This window comes from Halichoerus grypus, chromosome 9 (genome assembly GCF_964656455.1).
Source record: "Halichoerus grypus chromosome 9, mHalGry1.hap1.1, whole genome shotgun sequence".
Taxonomy (NCBI): domain Eukaryota; kingdom Metazoa; phylum Chordata; class Mammalia; order Carnivora; family Phocidae; genus Halichoerus; species Halichoerus grypus.
This window is the reverse complement of record NC_135720.1, coordinates 85,910,648-85,933,611: the sequence shown is the minus strand read 5'-3', so window position 1 is coordinate 85,933,611 and position 22,964 is coordinate 85,910,648. Positions and strand designations below refer to the sequence as shown.

The window sequence follows — 22,964 nt, the reverse complement described above, 5'->3', positions numbered from 1 at the left end:
TATGTAGGAACATGGCTTGGGCAACAATTAGATGTGATTTTTTTGAGTCCCAGACCCAATATATCTAAGCTATATAATGACTGATAAGTACCATAACCTCTTAAAACCTCATAAAATGTGTTTAATAACAGAACCTAACTCATGAGGAAGATAGCACCTAATTATAGCATCTAATTCTTTGGAAAGAATTTTAGCAACATGGCAGAATGAGCTAATGTGGAGGGATCCCAGATCTGCTAAAATCTCATGGAAAGGCTGGATAGAATGTTAATACAGAAAAATGAGCCAAGTTGAAAAGAACGGGAAATGTATACTTGCCTATAAAACGCAATAGCAACAATAAAAGATAAAAGACACAATATTAAGGGTAAGCTGGGGGATTTTAACTGTTTTGAAATTATAAGTTATAAATAGCTAAGAATTAGGATTTCAGTGCTACTTCATAGAGAGGAGAGTGTCCTTAACCTATGTAGGTTTGGGGAACTGAATCAAGCAAACTACATAAAGCCTGAAACCTCAAAGACTACCCCTTGTTTCAAAGGAGTTCTAGAGAGACTTTACTCAATGGCCCTGGGAGACAGTGGAAAGAAAACTTGCCTTCATTCAGGAATCATGGTTGGGAAATAAAAATTCACCCCCTCCAAAAAAAGAAACAAATACTAGCACATACCATGTGTGGATACCATGTGAATTTATACTTTTTAATGTAGCAACTTAAACCAAGAAATTTACTGCTGTGGAAGGACACTTTTACATGGAGTCCATATAGCAGTTTCACAGGGGGAAAATACTATGTAAGATGAACCCTCAATAGAAATAAGATAAAATAAAACAAAATGAACTATAGGAGAAAACAAAGACCATGAAGGAGAATCTGCCGACCAACGCAAGGAGCACACTAAAAACTGGGAGGAAGAAAATCTTTAAATAAACCATAAAAGATACATTTAAAGTGATTTTTTTTAAAAGAGTAGAAATAATAAAGAGACAATAATAAAGAGTAAAGAATAGTAAAGAAAGAATAAATATAGAACAACATGGAAGAAAATACATTGGGAAAAACTAGAATTACCAAAAGTAAAACATAGTCACTGAAATTAAAAATTCATTAGATGGCTTAAGCACTAACTTGGACATGGTCAAGGGAAATGCTTGTGAATTGAAAGATAAATCTTAGGAATGAAGTAAGATTAAAAACATGATGTCACTCAATAATAATAATAATAATAATGTTTCCCCTTTTCCTCCCTCTCTTTTTCCCCCTCTTTCTCCCTTCCAAAGCATTTTTTTAATCACTTAACAAGGTACAAGATACAGTGATGGACAAGATAGACAAGACTCTTATGAAAGTCACATTTTAGTGGGTTGATGGAGACTATTATTAAAGAAATAACTAAACAAAAAAACCCAAAATGGGTATTGATACATCCTGTACAGAGAATTAAAATCAGGTCTTAGAAAATAACTGTATAGGTACTTTGTATTTGGTGGTCAGTGGAGTCTCTTGAAGAAAGTAAAATTTTAGCTTAGATAAAAATGACAAGAAGGAGTCATCCATGCAAATATCAGAAGAGTTTCCCAGTTAAAAAAATCAATTAGTGTAAAGAAGTGAACTATGTGTGTTTAAGAAACTAAAAGAAGGCCAGTGTGGCTAGAACATGGTGAGTAATGGGGAGAAGGATGAGATGATGCTGGAGAAGTAGGCTGTGGCCGATCGTACAGGGCTTCTCATAAGAGCCAGGATAAGGAGTATGAATTTTATTCTAAGAATTGGGAAGACATGAAAGGACATTAAGAAGAGGATTTACATTATCTGTTTTACCTTTTAAAATACGTAAAAAATATGTAAGAATCTGTGTGCTATGTGGCGTATGGATTGTAAGCAGGGGAAATGATGGTAGGGGTGGGCGGTGGGACACTTAGGAGACTACTGCAATAGTCCAAGTGCTGGGGGTAGCTGGGAGAGTGGTAGTGGTGGGGATGAAGAGATGTTGACATATTTGGAACATGCTCTGGATGGAGATATGGCAGGAGTTGAAAATTGAGAGAATATGGGGTTCAGGGAAAGAGAAATGCCACAAACTCCAGAAATCAGGGATAGATCCATGTAGGAATTATCTCTACACTATTCATTAGTCACACAGTCACTGCTTAAGCATTCCCCATTAGCAAAAGCCTGGTACTTCATATGACCACCCATTCTTTTTATGCATCCCAGATTGTTACAAAGTCCTTCCTATGGATTTGAGTTCTTAATAAACAATACAGCTACTTTATTTACAATTCTTCTGCTACATGACAGGTTTCCAAATAATCAAAGAAAATTACCATTTCTTCTTTTATCCAAACTAAATATTTGGAGTTTTTTATTCTAATAAGAATCTATTTGTGTGGCACTTATAGCATTTATAAGTCTATACTAAAGTTTGATTATTTAAGTTTTCCCTAGCTTTCCCACTAGATTCGATTCTCTAAAGTGCTTTATCATTGGGTCCTCAAAAATTTATTTCTGAAAACTAAACTAACAGTAAACTAAATGACACTAAACTAATTTTTGAAACAGCCCTCACCAATTCTCATGCTTTCACCCTTCTGATCACTCTTCTTTCCACATGTTTTACTTTATCAATACTCCTCTTTTTAAAATAATGATGACCACAACTAAGTGCTAAGTAACCCAAGAGTTCTGAATTCCATACTTTAAAAAATGCAGCCAAAGCTTAAATTGATATTTGGCAAAACTGTTTCACCATGTTGACTCATCAAACTTTAGTCATCAAAAGCCAGTATATCCATTTTAAAATAACTTGTTAAGTCAGGTGGGAACACACACTCTGACACAAACTTCTGGCAAAGGAATAATAATATATAGAATACATAGAATTGAAGAGAGATTATAATTAACTAGAAAACAGAAGCTAAAACATTAAAAGAAAATAAAAACTGCAGCACAAAAGAGACATTATTTTCCTTCAGAGAAGCAAAATCTTAATTGTTTCTCCCACTTAAGTCTTGGTGGGAAAGTTCACTACAATTGGGTAATAAGAGCTAGTGTTGCCTGTGAAATTTGGGGTGTGGGAGGAAGAAAACCCCAAAACTGAAATAGGGAAGGATTTAGGATGTAAGAGATGCCATTCTTAACCCCTTTTGCCTGTCCTTGGCCACTTGGCCACCAACCTCATTGAAACCTCCACCTATGATAATGAGTAAACAACTTTAGGCTCCTTGCTAAATTATGTTAATATTAACATATGTTGTCAAAAGTACAAAATCAGCAGAAGGACCATGTTTAATCTACATTACCAATATGAGCTACCCAGAGACCAGTTTAAGAATGTCAACACATAATCCTGGAGTTGTTATCAGTGTGCTCCCAAATTCTTCAGCCTTCTGAGGACTATCTTTATTATAATTTTTAAACAAACACTTGGCTTGATCTGCCACATAATTTAGAACTAGAAATTTAATATCTCCCTAATATCCCTAAGGATTCTTTGAGAGATGGGTTACATGTATTTCTTACATATTTTCCTATTCACTCTTATGTGTATTTTAGCTATATTATCAACCATTGCTTTGTAGTTTGCTTCTGGGGCCATCCTTTCTATTCTGCCCCTTGAAAATCTCAACATGAAATTAATCTTTTTTCTTTTATCATCTTCTTTTAACTATCTCTAACACTGGTTAAGTAAGCTTTCAATAAAAGTTGGCTGTAGTGGAGAGGTAATTCACCCCAGCATAGTACATACATTAAACCTTAATATCACTGCTATTAAAATTGCTTCTGATAGTCCTTCCTCAAGGAATTTCTAATTTCTCCTCTTGTCTCATCCTCCCACCACTTTTATGGATAACTCTCTCTTTATTCCCCTCCCAAGGTCTGTTAAACCTCACCTCCCCTCCTTTTTCTTTTGTCCCCAATAAGACTCACCTTCTGTCCTTGGCAGCCTCAGTAAATTTCAAACTATTACTTTGTTAGGTTATTCACCTTTCCAGATCAGGCCCTAGGGTCTGTCTTTACATAACCAAACTGGCTCATCAAGATACTTTGATAAGCCTTAAATTTTCTGCATTATTTTTGGTCAGCTTTTAGTTTTATTTTGCTATTTATTCATTTGTGAACTATTTATTTTGAGCACTGTATGTTTATTAAAGATAAATTTGAAATGCATAGCTAGGAGCAGCTCTCATAAGGGAAATGATTAACCTATTTCCATAAATGCTAAGTTTGCCAGCAAAATATCTAGGTTGCACAGTAGTGCAGGTGGTCTAGAAGTTGTAGATTGGCCCATGGAAGTGAAAGACTGATAGTTGTTTGCCTGAAAGTGATACCTTAGTCTAGGAAAGGTTGGAACTTCTGAGGGAAAGAATGTTAAGGCAGGAGCTTTGGGAAAACTCACATTAGGGAATCAAGAGTCACTAAGGCAATGAAGGAGGCAGAAAAGCAGTCAGGAGGAGGAAGAAATTCAAGTTGTCAGCTTTGAAAGCCAAGGGAGGTGAGCATTTTAAGAAAAGTTGTGGGATAGGGGAGGGTAGGAGGGTGTCAAATGCTGAAGGAATCAAGATGAATGTGACAGTTTTTAAGAGGCAGCTGACTTTCAAGAGAGCAGTTTCATTCAAAGAAAGAGGCTGAAGTCAGATTGCATGACATAGTTGCGTGAGTGGGAAGTGAAGAATTAGAGGGGACTCTTTGGAAAGGTTTCTGTTAAGTAGGAAAGAAAAGTGTTCAGAGAACGAAATGGAAAGTAATATGTGGCACACTTACTCTTTAAAAATCAGAAATTGGGGGCTCAATTTTCCCAGAGAAGTTCTTAGTGAGTATGTAGGGGATTGAGATGGAAGCAGAGTGTAGCTTGTGGTAACTCCCAAACTCCACAGTGAACATGGAAGAAAACCAAGAAGAGGGGAAGTTGGCTTAGGAGAAAACACACTCATTCAGTGTGCTCAGCTAAAGTGCTGATCCTTGCATTGAAAGGGGACAGGGAGTACCAAGCAAACTGAATGGAAAAACCCAATGTCTAGACACATACTGGTAAAATTTCAGAACTCCAAGGATAAAAAGAAAAATGCTGAAAAAGCTTCTGGAAAGAAAAGCAGATTCTCTTACCAAAAGACATCTCAAAGGCAGTACCAGATCCCAGGATTCAGTGTGAAAGTTATCTTCAAAGTTTAGTGAGGAAAAAAAAACTTCTTGACCTTAAATTTCTAGGCCTAGCCAAACAAAAATTCAAGTGTGAGGGCAAGATAAATCAATTTTAGACCCTCTCTGTTAAAAGATATACTGAAGCAAAATTAAAAACAAGTCGGAGAAAGAAGATCTACAAAGAAATTAACACAACTAATGGTTAAGTCTAAATTATTAAAGCAGTGTATAAATATAGCAGTTGGGAAAATAAATGACATATGAGTGTCAAAGCAGAGAACAAGTGACCACATACCCAAATTCTTGTGTTGGTTTGGGAAAGAGTACGGATACTGATTCACTAAAGATATTGATAGATTTAAAAATGTATTTCAGTACATGTGACAAAATTAGTATATGCTTGAATAATTGAAGTAAGAGATCTAGAGGATAAAAAATTCCTATCAATCCAAAAATATTAGAAAAGGGGAAAAATGAAGGAAAAACAAGATACTTGCTTAAAAGAAACCCTAATATAAGATGGAATAAATAATTTTAACATTTTAATAAATATAATAAATGTCAGTGGGCTTAATTTCCTGTTAAAAAGAAGAGGATCAGATGGGGTTTTTAAAATCCAACTATATATGTTACATATAAGACACACACTTAAAAACCATCTGGAATATAATAAGCGCCTATTTAATGTTTGTTGAATGACCTGAATTCATTCATTCCCAAATACCTTTGGAAGTATATAATCTTCTTTAAAAAATCCCTCTCCAGTGTAGATGGTAGCTACAGCATAGATGTATATGTTTAAATAAGTATTAGAGCATTTGAGACCTCACATGCAAAGTAAACCTCGGTTTAGTGCTCAGGCATGGATCAAGTTAACTGTTCAACATTGCTTGACTTAGGAAAATGTTTAGAAGCAACCACCCCTCTGTTTTACTTAGACTCTAGTGCATGTGTGTCTTGTGTATAGACCCATTCATGAAGCTTGGTCAGGTCCTCTAGGCCATTTCATCTGCTGAGAGATAGTCCATATGTTCACGGGCCAATTTCTGACCTGAGAAAAAAACGTACTTTTAGAGCTTAAAAAGACTTTAGGAATCATGTTCCCAGAATCCCCTTTTGCAAGAAGAGCAAACAGGCCAAGAGAACTTAAGGCTTGATGCTCTGAAGTAAGAGCTCCACCTGCCGGTTGCCCATTGATTTGTCCACCCTCTACATTCAGCATTAGACTACATTTTAGTTAAAATTGTCTTTAGGTATATGAAGCACTGCTTTGAAGAAGCTAAACATTTTCAGTTCTCTATAGAATACCACTTGGGCTTCAATACTAATAATGATAACTTACGGAAGCAAGTTTGAATATACGTTCATTGATTTTAAGGATAATTAAATTCAAAACTAGAGAGGAATCGTGTTTCTTAAAAATTCTAAAGAAATACATGATGTAATATATATATATATATAATACGATATGCATAATATATACAAAGGTAACATCTATCAAAAATATCATACTAAAAAGTGTCACTTTTTTTAAGCATAGACTTCCTTATAAAAAACTTTTCCTATAAACTTTTTGGGGCACTGAAAATTGCTCTAGTTGCCAACGATTTGAACCCAGTGGTCCAAAGATGTACTCAGTACTCAACCTGCAGTAAGCTGCAACTGGCCAGTGTTTTGTGTGTGGTTCTAATTCTTTATCTCGTGGGAGTACCCCCATTCACCTGCTTACCCAGGCTAGGAGCTGCCAGTGAGCTATCCATCAAACCTTCCTCTCAACGCAGTTACAGTCTTCTATGGGCAATTGCAATAGCTTCCTCATAGTTTATACTGCCCTAATTTTGTTCCACGTAGTCTGCTCTTGATCTTCAATTAATCTATCTAAAATTCAAATCAAACCATGATTCCTTGCTTATTGCTTAAACCCTACAAATATTTCACATTTAGTCAAATAGAGGTACATTCCAGGGTTCTTAGTAAGGCGTAAGAGAGGTTTCTGATTTCCCTCCCCACCAATCCCTTCAGGAATATCTCTTGCCCCTCTTCTTCACACTTTTATCTTCCATTAATAATAGCAACTTATGGTACTAAACCCTGAATTCTCCTCTGCCTCAGTTCTCCATATCCCCTACCACACATTTCTTAAGTTCTTTTTTTTTTTTAAAGATTTTTATTTATTTATTGAGAGAGAGAGAGAATGATAGAGAGAGAGCATGAGAGGGAGGAGGGTCAGAGGGAGAAGCAGACTCCCTGCTGAGCAGGGAGCCCGATGCGGGACTTGATCCTGGGACTCCAGGATCATGACCTGAGCCGAAGGCAGTCGCTTAACCAACTGAGCCACCCAGGCACCCATTTCTTAAGTTCTTAGATCACTGTTGGGGTCAATCGTTTTCCCTTCAGAAGAATTTAGCTTTGCATCACCAGGTGACTCATTCATTTTTGTCCTTCCAGGGAAGCCTGAAAAGATAAGTCTTTTGTCATTCCCAAAACAGCCTTCCCCTCCATTTGGAAATCCCTACAGAGTCTACTCTGCCCACAGAGGATTACTCTGCATGTCAGAAAACTTGGCAGGAAAGCAACCAAGCCCTGTTCTTGTTAGGAAAATATAGAAATATTTATCCAGGGACGATTTAGTTTACTTTCTTTTATGTTAGATTTCCTAGGATCTTAGGAGGCCACTTTAGCAATAGGATCATTCAAATCTTACAGTGTAAGAGTTTTAGTCTTCTGCCAGAGGTGTTAAAGCTCACAGTAAAACATCTTATTTTGCCAATGATATGCTAGTGTGCTAAATTAAATTCTAACACAGGCCAACAAGAAAAGACATTCAGCTACTAGTTTACTATTAGAAGTAGAATTGCATTTATCATTTATGTGATTCTACATTTATTTTCCTTATTACCAACAAATAAAATATTTTTCAAGCAAAACATTACTGGTAGTTTATAAAAATTCAATAGTTATCTCAAAAAGATATGAGGTCATAAAAGGCAATTGACTAATGTATAAGAAATATTAACAAATAATTCCTACATGATTACACACATTGATGATTTCTTACATGGAATGGTGCATCCAGTTTACTAACATTTCCCAGAAGGATGACAAAATAAGAATAAAAGCAATGATTTAAGGGTTTATACCCTAAATTTCCTGGAACTATTCTAAATAAGTTGCTTTATTATATAATTTTCACATACATATTTGAGGAGATCTAAAAATAAATCATCATTATATGTAATTATTTCAAAGTTCCTATTTTGAATAAAGATAAATTAAAATATAACATCATTGTCAAAGAAAATATGCACTAAATATACTTGAAAATTGCTTCTACAAAATATATTGTTTCATAATTTAACAACTTAATTGAAAACTGAAAATTCCTGAACATTTTATTTTATTTTTTTTTAAATTTTTTATTGTTATGTTAATCCCCATACATTACATCATTAGTTTTAGATATAGTGTTCCATGATTCATTGTTTGTGCATAACACCCAGTGCTCCATGCAGAACGTGCCCTCCTCAATACCCATCACCAGGCTAACCCATCCTCCCAACCCCCTCCCCTCTAGAACCCTCAGTTTGTTTTTCAGAGTCCATCGTCTCTCATGGTTCTTCTCCCCCTCCGATTTCCCCCCCTTCATTCTTCCCCTCCTGCTACATTCTTCTTCTTCTTTTTTTCTTTCTTAACATCTATTGCATTATTTGTTTCAGAGGTACAGATCTGAGATTCAACAGTCTTGCACAATTCACAGCGCTTACCAGAACACATACCCTCCCCAGTGTCCATCACCCAGTCACCCCATCCCTCCCACCCCACCCCCCACTCCAGCAACCCTCAGTTTGTTTCCTGAGATTAAGAATTCCTCATATCAGTGAGGTCATATGATACATGTCTTTCTCTGTTTGACTTATTTCGCTCAGCATAATACCCTCCAGTTCCATCCACGTTGTTGCAAATGGCAAGATCTTATTCCTTTTGATGGCTGCATAATATTCCATTGTATATATATACCACCTCTTCTTTATCCATTCATCTGTTGATGGACATCTTGGCTCTTTCCACAGTTTGGCTATTGTGGACATTGCTGCTATAAACATCGGGGTGCACGTAGCCTTTCGGGTCCCTACTTTTGTATCTTTGGGGTAAATACCCAGTAGTGCAATTGCTGGGTCATACCGTAGCTCTATTTTCAACTTTTTGAGGAACCTCCATACTGTTTTCCAGAGTGGCTGCACCAGCTTGCATTCCCACCAACAGTGTAGGAGGGTTCCCCTTTCTCCGCATCCCCGCCAACATCTGTCATTTCCTGACTTGTTAATTTTAGCCATTCTGACTGGTGTGAGGTGGTATCTCATTGAGGTTTTGATTTGGATTTCCCTGATGCCGAGCGATATTGAACACTTTTTCATGTGTCTGTTGGCCATTTGGATGTCTTCTTTGGAAAAATGTCTGTTCATGTCTTCTGCCCATTTCTTGATTGGATTCTTTGTTCTTTTGGTGTTGAGTTTGATGAGTTCTTTATAGATTTTGGATACTAGCCCTTTATCTGATATGTCATTTGCAAATATCTTCTCCCATTCTGTCAGTTGTCTTTTGGTTTTGTTGACTGTTTCCTTTGCTTTGCAAAAGCTTTTTATCTTGATGAAGTCCCAATAGTTCATTTTTGCCCTTGCTTCCCTTGCCTTTGGTGATGTTTCTAGGAAGAAGTTGCTGTGGCTGAGGTCGAAGAGGTTGCTGCCTGTGTTCTCCTTTAGGATTTTGATGGACTCCTGTCTCACATTGAGGTCTTTCAACCATTTGGAGTCTATTTTTGTGTGTGGTGTAAGGAAATGGTCCAGTTTCATTCTTCTGCATGTGGCTGTCCAATTTTCCCAACACCATTTGTTGAAGAGACTGTCTTTTTTCCATTGGACATTCTTTCCTGCTTTGTCAAAGATTAGTTGACCATATAGTTGAGGGTCCATTTCTGGGCTCTCTATTCTGTTCCATTGATCTATGTGTCTGTTTTTGTGCCAGTACCATACTGTCTTGATGATGACAGCTTTGTAGTAGAGCTGGAAGTCTGGAATTGTGATGCCGCCAGCTTTGCTTTTCTTTTTCAACATTCCTCTGGCTATGCGGGGTCTTTTCTGGTTCCATACAAATTTTAGGATTATTTGTTCCATTTCTTTGAAGAACGTGGATGGTATTTTGATGGGGATTGCATTGAATGTGTAGATTGCTCTAGGTAGGATTGACATCTTCACAATATTTGTTCTTCCAATCCATGAGCATGGAACGTTTTTCCATTTCTTTGTGTCTTCCTCAATTTCTTTCATGAGTATTTTATAGTTTTCTGAGTACAGATTCTTTGCCTCTTTGGTTAGATTTATTCCTAGGTATCTTATGGTTTTGGGTGCAATTGTAAATGGGATCGACTCCTTAATTTCTCTTTCTTCTGACTTGTTGTTGGTGTATAGGAATGCCACTGACTTCTGTGCATTGATTTTATATCCTGCCACTTGACTGAATTCCTGTATGAGTTCTAGCAGTTTTGGGGTGGAGTCTTTTGGGTTTTCCACATAAAGTATCATATCATCTGCAAAGAGTGAGAGTTTGACTTCTTCTTTGCCGATTTGGATGCCTTTGATTTCTTTTTGTTGTCTGATGGCTGTGGCTAGGACTTCCAATACTATGTTGAATAGCAGTGGTGATAGTGGACATCCCTGCCGCGTTCCTGACCTTAGGGGGAAAGCTCTCAGTTTTTCCCCATTGAGAATAATATTCGCTGTAGGTTTTTCATAGATGGCTTTTATGATATTGAGGTATGTACCCTCTATCCCTCTACTCTGAAGAGTTTTGATCAAGAAAGGATGCTGTACTTTGTCAAATGCTTTTTCTGCATCTATTGAGAGGATCATATGATTCTTGTTCTTTCTTTTGTTAATGTATTGTATCACGTTGATTGATTTGCAGATGTTGAACCAACCTTACAGCCCAGGGATAAATCCGACTTGGTCATGGTGAATAATCCTTTTAATGTACTGTTGGATCCTATTGGCTAGTATTTTGGTGAGAATTTTTGCATCCATGTTCATCAGGGATATTGGTCTGTAATTCTCCTTTTTGATGGGGTCTTTGTCTGGTTTTGGGATCAAGGTAATGCTGGCCTCATAAAATGAGTTTGGAAGTTTTCCTTCCATTTCTATTTTTTGGAACAGTTTCAGAAGGATAGGTATTAATTCTTCTTGAAATGTTTGGTAAAATTCCCCTGGGAAGCCATCTGGCCCTGGGCTTTTGTGTTTTGGGAGATTTTTGATGACTGCTTCTATTTCCTTAGTGGTTATAGGTCTGTTCAGGTTTTCTGTTTCTTCCTGGTTCAGTTTTGGTAGTTGATACATCTCTAGGAATGCATCCATTACTTCCAGGTTATCTAATTTGCTGGCATAGAGTTGCTCATAATATGTTCTTATAATTGTTTGTATTTCTTTGGTGTTGGTTGTGATTTCTCCTCTTTCATTCATGATTTTGTTTTTTGGGTCATTTCTCTTTTCTTTTTGATAAGTCTGGCCAGGGGCTTATCAATCTTGTTAATTCTTTCAAAGAACCAGCTCCTAGTTTCGTTGATCTGTTCTACTGTTCTTTTGGTTTCTATTTCATTGATTTCTGCTCTGATCTTGATTATTTCTCTTCTCCTGCTGGGTTTAGGCTTTATTTGCTGTTCTTTCTCCAGCTCCTTTAGGTGTAGGGTTAGGTTGTGTACTTGAGACCTTTCTTGTTTCTTGAGAAAGGCTTGTATTGCTATATACTTTCCTCTTAGGACTGCCTTTGCTGTATCCCAAAGATTTTGAATAGTTGTGTTTTCATTTTCATTGGTTTCCATGAATTTTTTTAACTCTTCTTTAATTTCCTGGTTGACCCATTCATTCTTCAGTAGGATGCTCTTTAGCCTCCATGTATTTGAGTTCTTTCCGACTTTCCTCTTGTGATTGAGTTCTAGTTTCAAAGCATTGTGGTCTGAAAATAGGCAGGGGATGATCCCAATCTTCTGGTACCGGTTGAGACCTGATTTATGACCTAGGATGTGATCGATTCTGGAGAATGTTCCATGGGCACTAGAGAAGAATGTGTATTCCGTTGCTTTGGGATGGAATGTTCTGAATATGTCTGTGAAGTCCATTTGGTCCAGTGTGTCATTTAAAGTCTTTATTTCCTTGTTGATCTTTTGCTTAGATGATCTGTCCATTTCAGTGCGGGGGGTGTTAAAGTCCCCCACTATTATTGTATTGTTGTCGATGTGTTTCTTTGCTTTTGTTATTAATTGCCTTATATAATTGGCTACTCCCATGTTAGGGGCATAGATATTTACAATTGTTAGATCTTCTTGTTGGATAGACCCTTTAAGTATGATATAGTGTCCTTCCTCATCTCTTATTACAGTCTTTGGTTTAAAATCTAATTTGTCTGATATAAGGATTGCCACCCCAGCTTTCTTCTGGTGTCCATTAGCATGGTAAATGGTTTTCCACCCCCTCACTTTCAATCTGGGGGTGTCTTTGGGTCTAAAATGAGTCTCTTGCAGACAGCATATCGATGGGTCTTGTTTTTTAATCCAATCTGATAGCCTGTGTCTTTTGATTGGGGCATTTAGCCCATTTACATTCAGGGTAACTATTGAAAGATAGGAATTCAGTGCCATTGTATTGCCTGTAAAGTGACTGTTACTGTATATTGTTTGTGTTCCTTTCTGGTCTATGTTGCTTTTAGGCTCTCTCTTTGCTTAGAGGACCCCTCTCAATATTTCTTGTAGGGCTGGTTTCGTGTTTGCAAATTCCTTTAGTTTTTGTTTGTCCTGGAAGCTTTTTATCTCTCCTTCAATTTTCAATGACAGCCTAGCTGGATATAGTATTCTTGGCTGCATATTTTTCTCATTTAGTGCTCTGAATATGTCCTGCCAGTCCTTTCTGGCCTGCCAGGTCTCTGTGGATAAGTCTGTTGCCAATCTAATGTTTCTACCATTGTAGGTTACATATCTCTTCTCCCGAGCTGCTTTCAGGATTTTCTCTTTGTCTCTGAGACTCGTAAGTTTTACTATTAGATGTCGGGGTGTTGACCTATTTTTATTGATTTTGAGAGGGGTTCTCTGTGCTTCCTGGATTTTGATGCCTGTTTCCTTCCCCAAATTAGGGAAGTTCTCTGCTATAATTTGCTCCATTATACCTTCTGCCCCTCTCTCTCTTTCTTCTTCTTCTGGGATCCCAATTATTCTAATGTTGTTTCGTCTTATGATATCGTTTATCTCTCGAATTCTGCCCTCATGATCCAGTGGTTGTTTATCTCTCTTTTTCTCAGCTTCTTTATTTTCCATCATTTGGTCTTCTATCTCACTGATTCTTTCTTCTGCCTCATTTATCCTAGCAGTTAGCGCCCCCATATTTGATTGCACCTCATTGATAGCCTTTTTGATTTCTACTTGGTTAGATTTTAGTTCTTTTACTTCTCCAGAAAGGGTTTCTCTAATAACTTCCATGTTTTTTTCAAGCCCAGCTAGTATCTTTAAAGTGATGATTCTGAACTCTAGATCTGACATCGTACTAATGTCCGTATTGAGTAGGTCCCTGGCAGTCGGTACTACCTCTTGTTCTTTTTGTTGAGGTGATTTTTTCCATCTTGTCATTTTGTGCAGAGGAGAATAGATTATTGAGAGAACAAAATGCTAGCAGGGTAACAACGTCCCCCGAAAATATACTCTAAACAAATCAGAAAAGACCTGAAGCAGTGGGAAAAGAAAGGGAAAGAGAGAAAAAAGAAAAGGAAAGAAAAAAAGAAAAAAGAAAAAGATAAAGATAAAAACAAACAAAAGCAGAACAAAACAAAACAAAACAAAAACAGAATGTGATCAAATATGATCAGGCTGGATTATAGATCAGTGCCACACACTAGATTTTGGGTGTATTTTGGTCTGTTAAGAGAAAGTCCCTCCCAAAATTTTAAAGAAAGAAAAACTTATATATGTACAAAAATAAGGGTTGATATGATGAAGGGATGGAATATGACTGTAAAGATGGAAATTACAAAAAATTTTAAAAAAGGATTTGATAAGTTGTTTGAAAAAAGAAAGAAGAGGATTTAAAAAAAAAAAGAAAGAAAGAAAAAAGGGAGAGAATGTGATCAGGCAGGGGAGTAGAAAAAAACCATACACTAGAGATTTAGAGTATATTTTGATCTGTTAGAAGAAACTATCTCAAGATTTTAAAGAGAGAACAACATATATATATATGCCAAAAATATGGGTAACTACTATGAAGGGATAGAATATGACTTTAAAAATGAAAAATAAAAATGTTTTTTTTTAAAAAAGGGATTGATAAGATGTTGGTTGAAAAAGGGAAAAAGAAAAATTCAAAAAAAAAGAAAAAAGGAAAAAAGAAAAAAAGACAGTTAAAAAAAATAATTAACTTTGAAAGACTAAAGAATCATGAGAAAAAAGCCATGAATTCTATGTGCAGTATTCCCCTAGCGCTGGAGTTCTGCCGTTCTCATTGATCGGTAAACTTGGTCTTGGCTGGCTGTTCTCGCTGATCTTCTGGGGGATGGGCCTGTTGCCGTGGTTCCCAAATGTCTTTGCCAGAGGCAAAATTGCCCCGCCCTTGCCGGTCCGGGCTAAGTAATCTGCTCGGGTTTGCTCTCCGGAGCTTTTGTTCCCTGCAAGCTTTCCGTACAGCTTTGGAGGCGGAGAGTGAAAATGGCGGCCTCCTAGTCTCCGCCCCGGCGGAGCCGAGAACTCGGGGTCCCGCTCCTCAGCGAGCCCCCAGAGAAAAGCAGTCAGTCACTCCCGTCTCCCCGGTCTCCGGCCACACTCCGCGCTCACCCGGCCTGTGACCGCGCCTTTCTATCTGGCACCCGACCCCGGGTGGAGTCTCCAAGCCCAGCAGATCCCCGCGGTGCGCTCCCGCACCTCTCCTCCCGGGGGAAGAAGGTGAGTCTCCCCGGATCTGCCGCTTGTTGGGTCCCTGCTGGAGGAGCAGTGGCCCGACTGTGCCGCGGATCATGGTTTATAGCAACCCCGAGCTGAGAGCCCGCGCCTGGGCTCCGTCTCTGCAGCCGGCTTCCCTGCTCCGATACCTGGGAGCTCTGCCGCACTCAGGCACCCCCGGTCTTTCTGTGACCCCGAGGGTCCTGAGACCACACTGTCCCGCGAGGGTTCCACCCCCCACTTCGCCACCAGAGTGACGTCCCTCAGCGGAGCAGACTTCTAAAAGTTCCGATTTTGTGCTCCGTGGCTCTATCACTTGCCAGAAGCGGCCGACGGAGGCCCCTCCCCCGCCGTCTATCCTCCCGAATATCGCCTCGGATTCACTTCTCCGCACGTCCTACCTTCCAGAAAGTGGTCGCTTTTCTGTTCAGAGAGTTGTTGCTATTCTTTTCTTCGATCTCCTGTTGAGTTTGTAGGTGTTCAGAATGGTTTGATCCCTATCCAGCTGAATTCCTGGGAGGAGACGAAATCCAGGTCTCCTACTCCTCCGCCATCGTGCTCCGCCCCCCCTCCTGAACATTTTAAATTTTTCTATAAACATACTAGCAGTTTGCCTTTTGACCATTCTCTGTTTTTTCCATTTTTAGAAGTGGCATAAAATTACCCATCTACCTAACAGAGTCATGCCAACTACCTAATAAAATTATTTCTGTGGGAGTATTTTGAAAAACAAGATTCTACTTTGTTATTGTAAGATATAGCCTCTTGGTTCCTATAGCCAGGTATCTAACTATGGAAATGTAACCGAGAAACAATTTGAAGGAAGGAATATAAATTATCCTCTTAAAGTTTAATGATGGATTTCTCTGATTTCTAATATATCTTAATATGTCTTAATTTATTTTATTTTAAATACTTCTTAATATTAATTCAATTTTCTAAAAAATTATTTTAAATATTTCCTGATACTTCTTTTTTTATTATTTTAATTCAATTAGCCAATGTATTTCCTGATATTTCTTAATTTATTATCTAGCTCTCATTCTTGACTTCTTTGGAAATTGTCTTCTAGCCACATATTCTATTCCTGTTTGGTTCTTGGGGAAATGAAATTAGTATATTTATAATCAATAGCATTTTTAACCAATGTCCTTCAGGATTTCACCTAATGATGTCTAATTTTAATATTCCTTGTTTCTAACATCCATGCCAGTTCTAGAAATGTCTTTGATAATACAGATTGTAGTCTTTTCCCCAAAATTTCTATCTTTTCATAAAGCACCTAACTATGTAGGCACTCAAATAGTTGTTGAGTGAAAGAATACAATTTTGAAGTCTGATCAAATGTCAACAAAACATTTTTTAAAAACCTCAGAAAACAGAAAGATATCATAATGACTGATAATCTGGACTGCTCTTCACTATCTAAACACCTCCCAGCTATAATATGCACAAAAAATGTGCATGCAAAATAACTGTAACAACTCCATTTCCAAAAAGTGTAAAAATGAATGAACACATTTAGTAACTCATGCTTCTAGCAAAATACGAACTTAGAATGCATTAAATATAATCTTATTTCAGAAAATGCCTGGTTGCTTCTTAACAGAATTTGTCTATACCACCCATAATCCAGCCAGATGTTAGAATCTTTCTTCTGCCAACAAGTTATACATGAATATCCTTACTTGTTATGCTCTGACAAATGAAATGTCACTTCAAATGTCCAGTTGCATGGCTTAAAAGATGTATTTTCTCTTTTGAGACACATTAGCAAGTCATTCTAGTTAAGGGTGATATATAGGAAATTAATAGAAAAGTTTTTGAGTTTTTGAGCTTAATATTTTTATTAAAATAAATAATTTCACGTATAACAAAGGTTCAGTGGATTTCCGTGGGCGATGAGCTTCACAGTATCAGAGACTATTTTTCATTTATCTTTGTAAATTTAGTGCCTAACACATAAGTAATTACTAAATGTTTACTGTTAAAAATTAAGCTTTGTTTTTAAGGCATTAAGCTTTGTCTTAGGTTAGTGAGATTTAAGTTAAAAAAAAGGCAATATTGCAATTATTTAAATAATAACCTGAATATATTTATGGATAAAGAAATGTTGACTGTCATGATCATACATAACTAACTTTCAAGTACTTCACTAAAAAATTTATTTTCTCCCCACCGAACTGTTCACCAAGCAAGTTAAAGAAAGGGTTCTAGACATCTAGAAACTTGCATTTTGGAGAAGCAACTCTTAACATGAAACGTATTTATAAAATAAATAAATAATGAACCCCAGCTAGGTGCAAAGCAGGAAGTGATTTTAAAACTCATAAGCCATATTTCCTTCTCAAAGAGGTTTGTAATTTCGTACAAGGAATAAACCAATCTGAAAATTAAAATGAAAGTTGATTATTGGTACAGCATGAAATAGAAATTTAGAAAGACAAAGCCTGATTATGATTGGTTGATAGTTCATGGAGGAGTGCCATTGGAGTTGGACTTGGGGAGGTGCTTTACTGCAGGCATGGATAGAAAAACGGGTGTTTCACATGGAGAAAGATGATAGAAGTGGTGCAGTGGTTTGACCATTTCCAAGACAAAAAGTAGTGCATGTTGATCATTGAATGAAAGTAAGACATAACTTGGAGAGTTTTTGAGAAGCAGTCACTCATGGCCTGGGCTAGGGTGGTTTCTGTGGAAATGCAAAGGAAAGTTAGCTAACAAGTAAAGTTAGTATTTACATCACAAAATAGATTGCAGTAATAACTTACCACCTAATCTGATGCACCTGCACATTGAAAAGTAAACACTTGGTAAAATAGCAAATGGATGTGTGTATGTTTTCACTTATTGATGACTGTGATTTCACATTATTATAACCCTTGATTTCTAGACAAAAACCTCACAACTAATAATTGACTGTCAAGAGTCAGTTTTCAAGTCTATTTGTTTCTTAATGATCCTCTTATATATTTCTGGAAGGGGGAAAAGAAGACGTAAAACTATTCTTAAGACAACAGATTTTTAAAAACTTTCTTTCATGTAGCTTTGAGGATGTCTTACTTCCAGAGACTACTGCTTTTTATCACGGAGCACATTGAAAGATTCTATGAGAAAAATGTGCCTAAATATGAAAGTCATCTCCAGTCATTTGAGTTTTATACGTGCATACAGTTATTTACCCACCACTTCATTGATACCATCGATATAAATATATAGGAAATAACCCTGTATTTTCATAAGCCATGTAGTGTATGTACATACACAATATTATGCTGCACATTACTTCATTTGATTTCATAACTTGCTTTTCATTGCTTACACAAAGCAGATCATCTTTTTATTTGGTTATGCTATTTTCCTTGTGTAACTAATGTAGTATATTATCTTTGCCAACTCAGAATCATATGAATATAAATCAACAACCCATGAAGAACTTTTATTATCCAGAGAGCATAAAATGCTTAAGGTTTACTTCAACCTACATTCACCACATAAGAAAATAATAGCAAAACTAATACCTTATTTTTTTCTACGTTTGGATGATCCAACTGGCCTTTATTTCCACTAGAAGTAAAGAAGATCAAATCATCATGAAAGGGAACACACATGTTTTGAAAATATCCCATTGTGAGATATGTATGGAACGATAACATTTGTTGTTAAATCTTACCATTGACAACAACTCTAAAACAAAGATGTATTTTTTTTTTCAAACACTTGGCACATAAACATGGCAAAAGAAACTTACTTGGTTAGATAATTGTTTACATGATTCACTTACAAATTCAGACTGTTTTAGGGCAGAAACAGTAGGTCTGGAACATTAAAAAAATACCACCATAGTGTTGTTTTTCCACCTGAGAAAAAGAAATAAATTGTTAGTATGTCTTCTGTCTTACAGGGAATTTAGTTATATCAAGCCATCCTATTAGTTTTCATTTTTTAAAAGTAGTTTTCCAGATAAATTATATTGACAGATAATCAAAATTTTCATTTGAAACCTTTGGTTATACAAAACTATATAATCAAGTTCTTCTTAAGTACTGTGACCCAGTATTAAGTATCCCAGGGTTAAGTATCAGCACTAATGCTCACATAACATTGATTTTTGATGATGAGTAAAATTGAGTAGAATTGACTACAGTGAAGAATACTGAAATTTAATTTGTATGATACCTATGTTTGAGAGATTTAAATCACATTCCAGCTAATAATATGAAATAGTTCACACAGATGCTAATATCTGCTTTTAAAGATAACTACTTTGTGTTTAAACTTCAGAAATCATTAAAAATTTAATATGACACTTTTTTTTAAAAGATTTTATTTATTTATTTGACACAGAGAGAGAGTTAGCGAGAGCAGGAACACAAGCGGGGGAGTGGGAGAGGGAGAAGCAGGCTTCCTGCAGAGCAGGGAGCCCGATGCGGGGCTCGATCCCAGGACCCTGGGATCATGACCTGAGCCGAAGGCAGACGCTTAACGACTGAGCCACCCAGGCGCCGCTAATATGACACTTTTAAAATTATTTCAGCAGTGTCTGCCAACATACTCAGACCTGTAAATTTCAAGATTATAGTCCTTGTACAAATAAATTACTTATTCTTAGAAAACAGAGTATAGGCTATTTTCATGCTGCCATTGAGTTGAAGAAATGTCTTCTTCTAGAACAGGTAACAAAGTTACTTACTAAAAGAAGTTATAAGGAAAAAAAAAAAGAAGAGAAGAAGAAGCTGAAAAAAAAGTTGTAGGCATGGAAAAATTTTTTTTGGTATCCTTTTCCCACCCAGTGCCAAAACTACCTTAATGTGACCATCAAAGCCTGCGACTTATTTATGCACACATATACTCTGACTTAAATGTTCTAAGTGCTAGACACACACACATATACAATTTAAATGATAAATTCAAGAGGACAGAAGGTAAAGCATAATGTTAATAAAAATTACTACTAAATTTCTTTGCTGTTTCAGACCCAGAAAATTTTCAATTATATATAATACTTTAAAATCTGGGTAGTACATAAGAGTCTAGATATAAACTTTCTAAATAGTCAATTTCCAAAATCATTAAATGATATGTGATTAGATGCTTCTTATTAGCATAATGAAACATAGTTTAGGCAGCACATACTACATACATAAATGAATGGAATGAGAGGATGTTGGCAGCAATGGAAAATAATGATGGATTTTACAAGATTAAACCAACTGACATTTTATGAAAATTTCCATTTCCTGCCTTGGATTTCATCCAAACTGACAAAAACAAACACACATTTAGATTTCTCAGATTTCTCTTGGGATGTTCTCTTGGGTAGAATATCTGGAAAGAATTTCTGACAAATCAATCTGTCAGGTGCCACACTTTAATATTTATGTGGGAATTCGCCAGGATGGACAAGAATGTATGCTAGTCTTTTCTCCTTACATAAAATAAAAATTGTGGGTAGAATTAGTGCTTACAAAACACACTGCTCCATTGCACAAAGTTGTAATATTTTAGCAGAAGCTTAAAGATTAATTGGAAAAGGTAAAATTATACATTGCCAAATTTTGACATTGGTTCTGGCAATATCTGCACTATCATTAGAACATGTTTTACTCAATCATCTTTGTTGTGTATTCAAGTCCTAGTCTTAAGGGCCCAACAATTGTCTGGATGTAATAGAAACACCATGATAGCCTGCCCCTCGGGAATCCCCTTTCTCCTACCCACCCTCCCCTGAGCCAGAATCAACAACTATCCCATAAATTCGTCTTTTGTTTTATTAAAATTATTTTACAGCAACAATGCCAGAAGCATGGAACTCTTGCAGAATTCCAAGCATATGAATTTTTCAGAAATGTATTACATGGAGTCTGTCTTTTGTTCAACTTATTTTTTCTCTTCCCCATTGTCACCGAGTTAGGCCCAGATATTTTTGCCTTTCCCAGGAGGTACAACATTAAAGGATTAAATAACAGAAACCTGGAGCCACATCTTTTTAAAACATAACTCTTAAAAGAGAAATCATTGTCTTACATGTGGTTAGAAAAGGGATGAGCAACTGTCTAGGGACAGGGCAGGAGAGAATTAGAATTAAGTCAGCCACCACCTATCTATGAGCTTTTAAAGGACACTAGGGACAACCCCATATTTGGATAAATATTCCATTAAGTGAATATTTGTTTACCTTAGGAAAACCAGGTTACAGGATTATTCATTCATTCCTCAAGAATAAGTGCTGAAAATCTCCGGGGTCAGGGTGGGGGATGGGGGGCGGCGGCGGGGTGATTACTACTCAGAGTTATGGCTGTTATGCAGTCAGGATTCTCTCTGTGAAAAACAACAGTTAACACTGTGGTTGTATTTTTTTTCTGATGTATTGCTTGGAAACATTATCAGAAAAGCTTACACTATTTGTTAATTAAACTGACTTAAAACCCGATGTGTCATTCTATTGACTGTTACTATTGTTTCTTGAAACTTTGCTCTTGTTTATAGATTTTTTGACTTGAGTTTAGAAATATTCCAAGTAGATCAGCCTCGCAAATCTAGACTTGTAAATTTAATCAGTAACTTCTAGGTATATGCAGGAACATATTGCATGAGACAATAATGTAATTTGTGAGAAATGTCTACACACAAGCTTTCATATACCTTTATTCTGTCTTTAGAATTTGGAATGATGGGAGATCATACAATTAAAAGTCAGCGACCTCGATCTGTTCATGAAAAAAGGGTCCCTCAGGAACAAGCTGATGCTGCTAAATTTATGGCACAAACTGGTAATACGTTAGTTACATTTTTCTATTTATTGTTGTTAATTTAATGAAACCACTGCATGTTTTCATAATCTTTTGCTGGACATTTGTCAGTTTTTGGAGCTGATATTTTTTTGAGCCATTTCTTTTTCGTCACCAGTTAAAGTCCATAAATGAAGTAGCTTTGAGTTGAAAAGCGCACCAAAAAAATGTGTAAGATTTATTTTGCTTTCAGTATGGGACATTTAGGATTTACATATTATTATTTACTCATGTCAATTAACTTCTTAAAATGTATCCTTGAACTTTTAAAGAAAGTCAACAGTTATTTTGTCAATAATTATAGGATTTTTTCAGAACTAGAATTTTAAATAGGATTTTAAATGATGAAATTTAACTTAGCAATAAGATGTCGAGTATTTTTTTCAAATGTCATACATCATAGAAATATTAAATGTTAAAATGTATGGAAATTAGAAACATTTTCAGAATTTTTTTTTTATTTGAAAGAGAGTTTTGCTATATAAGCTAAATAATAAAAAATTGACAGTCTTTATTAGTAAGCTACAATACATCCAAACAATTAAATACCAACAAAAATCACTTTCTGGTTTGTAAAATTTTTAATCCTAAACTAATTAGATCACTTTCAAATACCTCCCTCGGGGGGGGGAGAAAAATATATACATATATATATATGTATATATATATATATATATATATATATATATGAAACACAATTAAATGCATTCATATGTTGGTTCATCATAATAAATGGCTATAATTCCATCTGTTTACGTTGCATGTAGTACATTCTTAGATGAAAATGTATTTAAACTGTGTTATGAACATTTTCAGCTGTCACTTTTATTTCAGGAAATTGCAAACTAACATTTTTATCTATGTCTTTATAAAGTTTTATACATTCCAATCTGGATGATCTGTTTTACCATTAATACTGAAGTTTCAAGTACTTGATCAGCTTGTTGACATGACATTGACTGATTTTGATGAAATTCTCTTGAAGAATGAATGTTTCCTTTAGTTTATATTTTCTTAGGATATTTATTCTGAACATTAAATTTGGATCTACAACTTAAAAATGCAAATA

At 36.2% G+C, this 22,964-nt stretch overlaps 1 protein-coding gene across 4 annotated transcripts in view; it reads left to right on the top strand.

The window, feature by feature from the left end:
- ADGRB3 (adhesion G protein-coupled receptor B3) overlaps positions 1-22,964 on the top strand; it is a 711,244-nt gene that overhangs the window by 262,283 nt on the left and 425,997 nt on the right. For all 4 annotated transcript variants that reach the window (XM_078055165.1, XM_078055166.1, XM_078055167.1 and 1 more), the window contains one exon: positions 21,767-21,877. In XM_078055165.1, the coding sequence (XP_077911291.1) occupies positions 21,767-21,877 (111 nt within the window). The remainder of the gene's footprint in view (positions 1-21,766; positions 21,878-22,964) is intronic.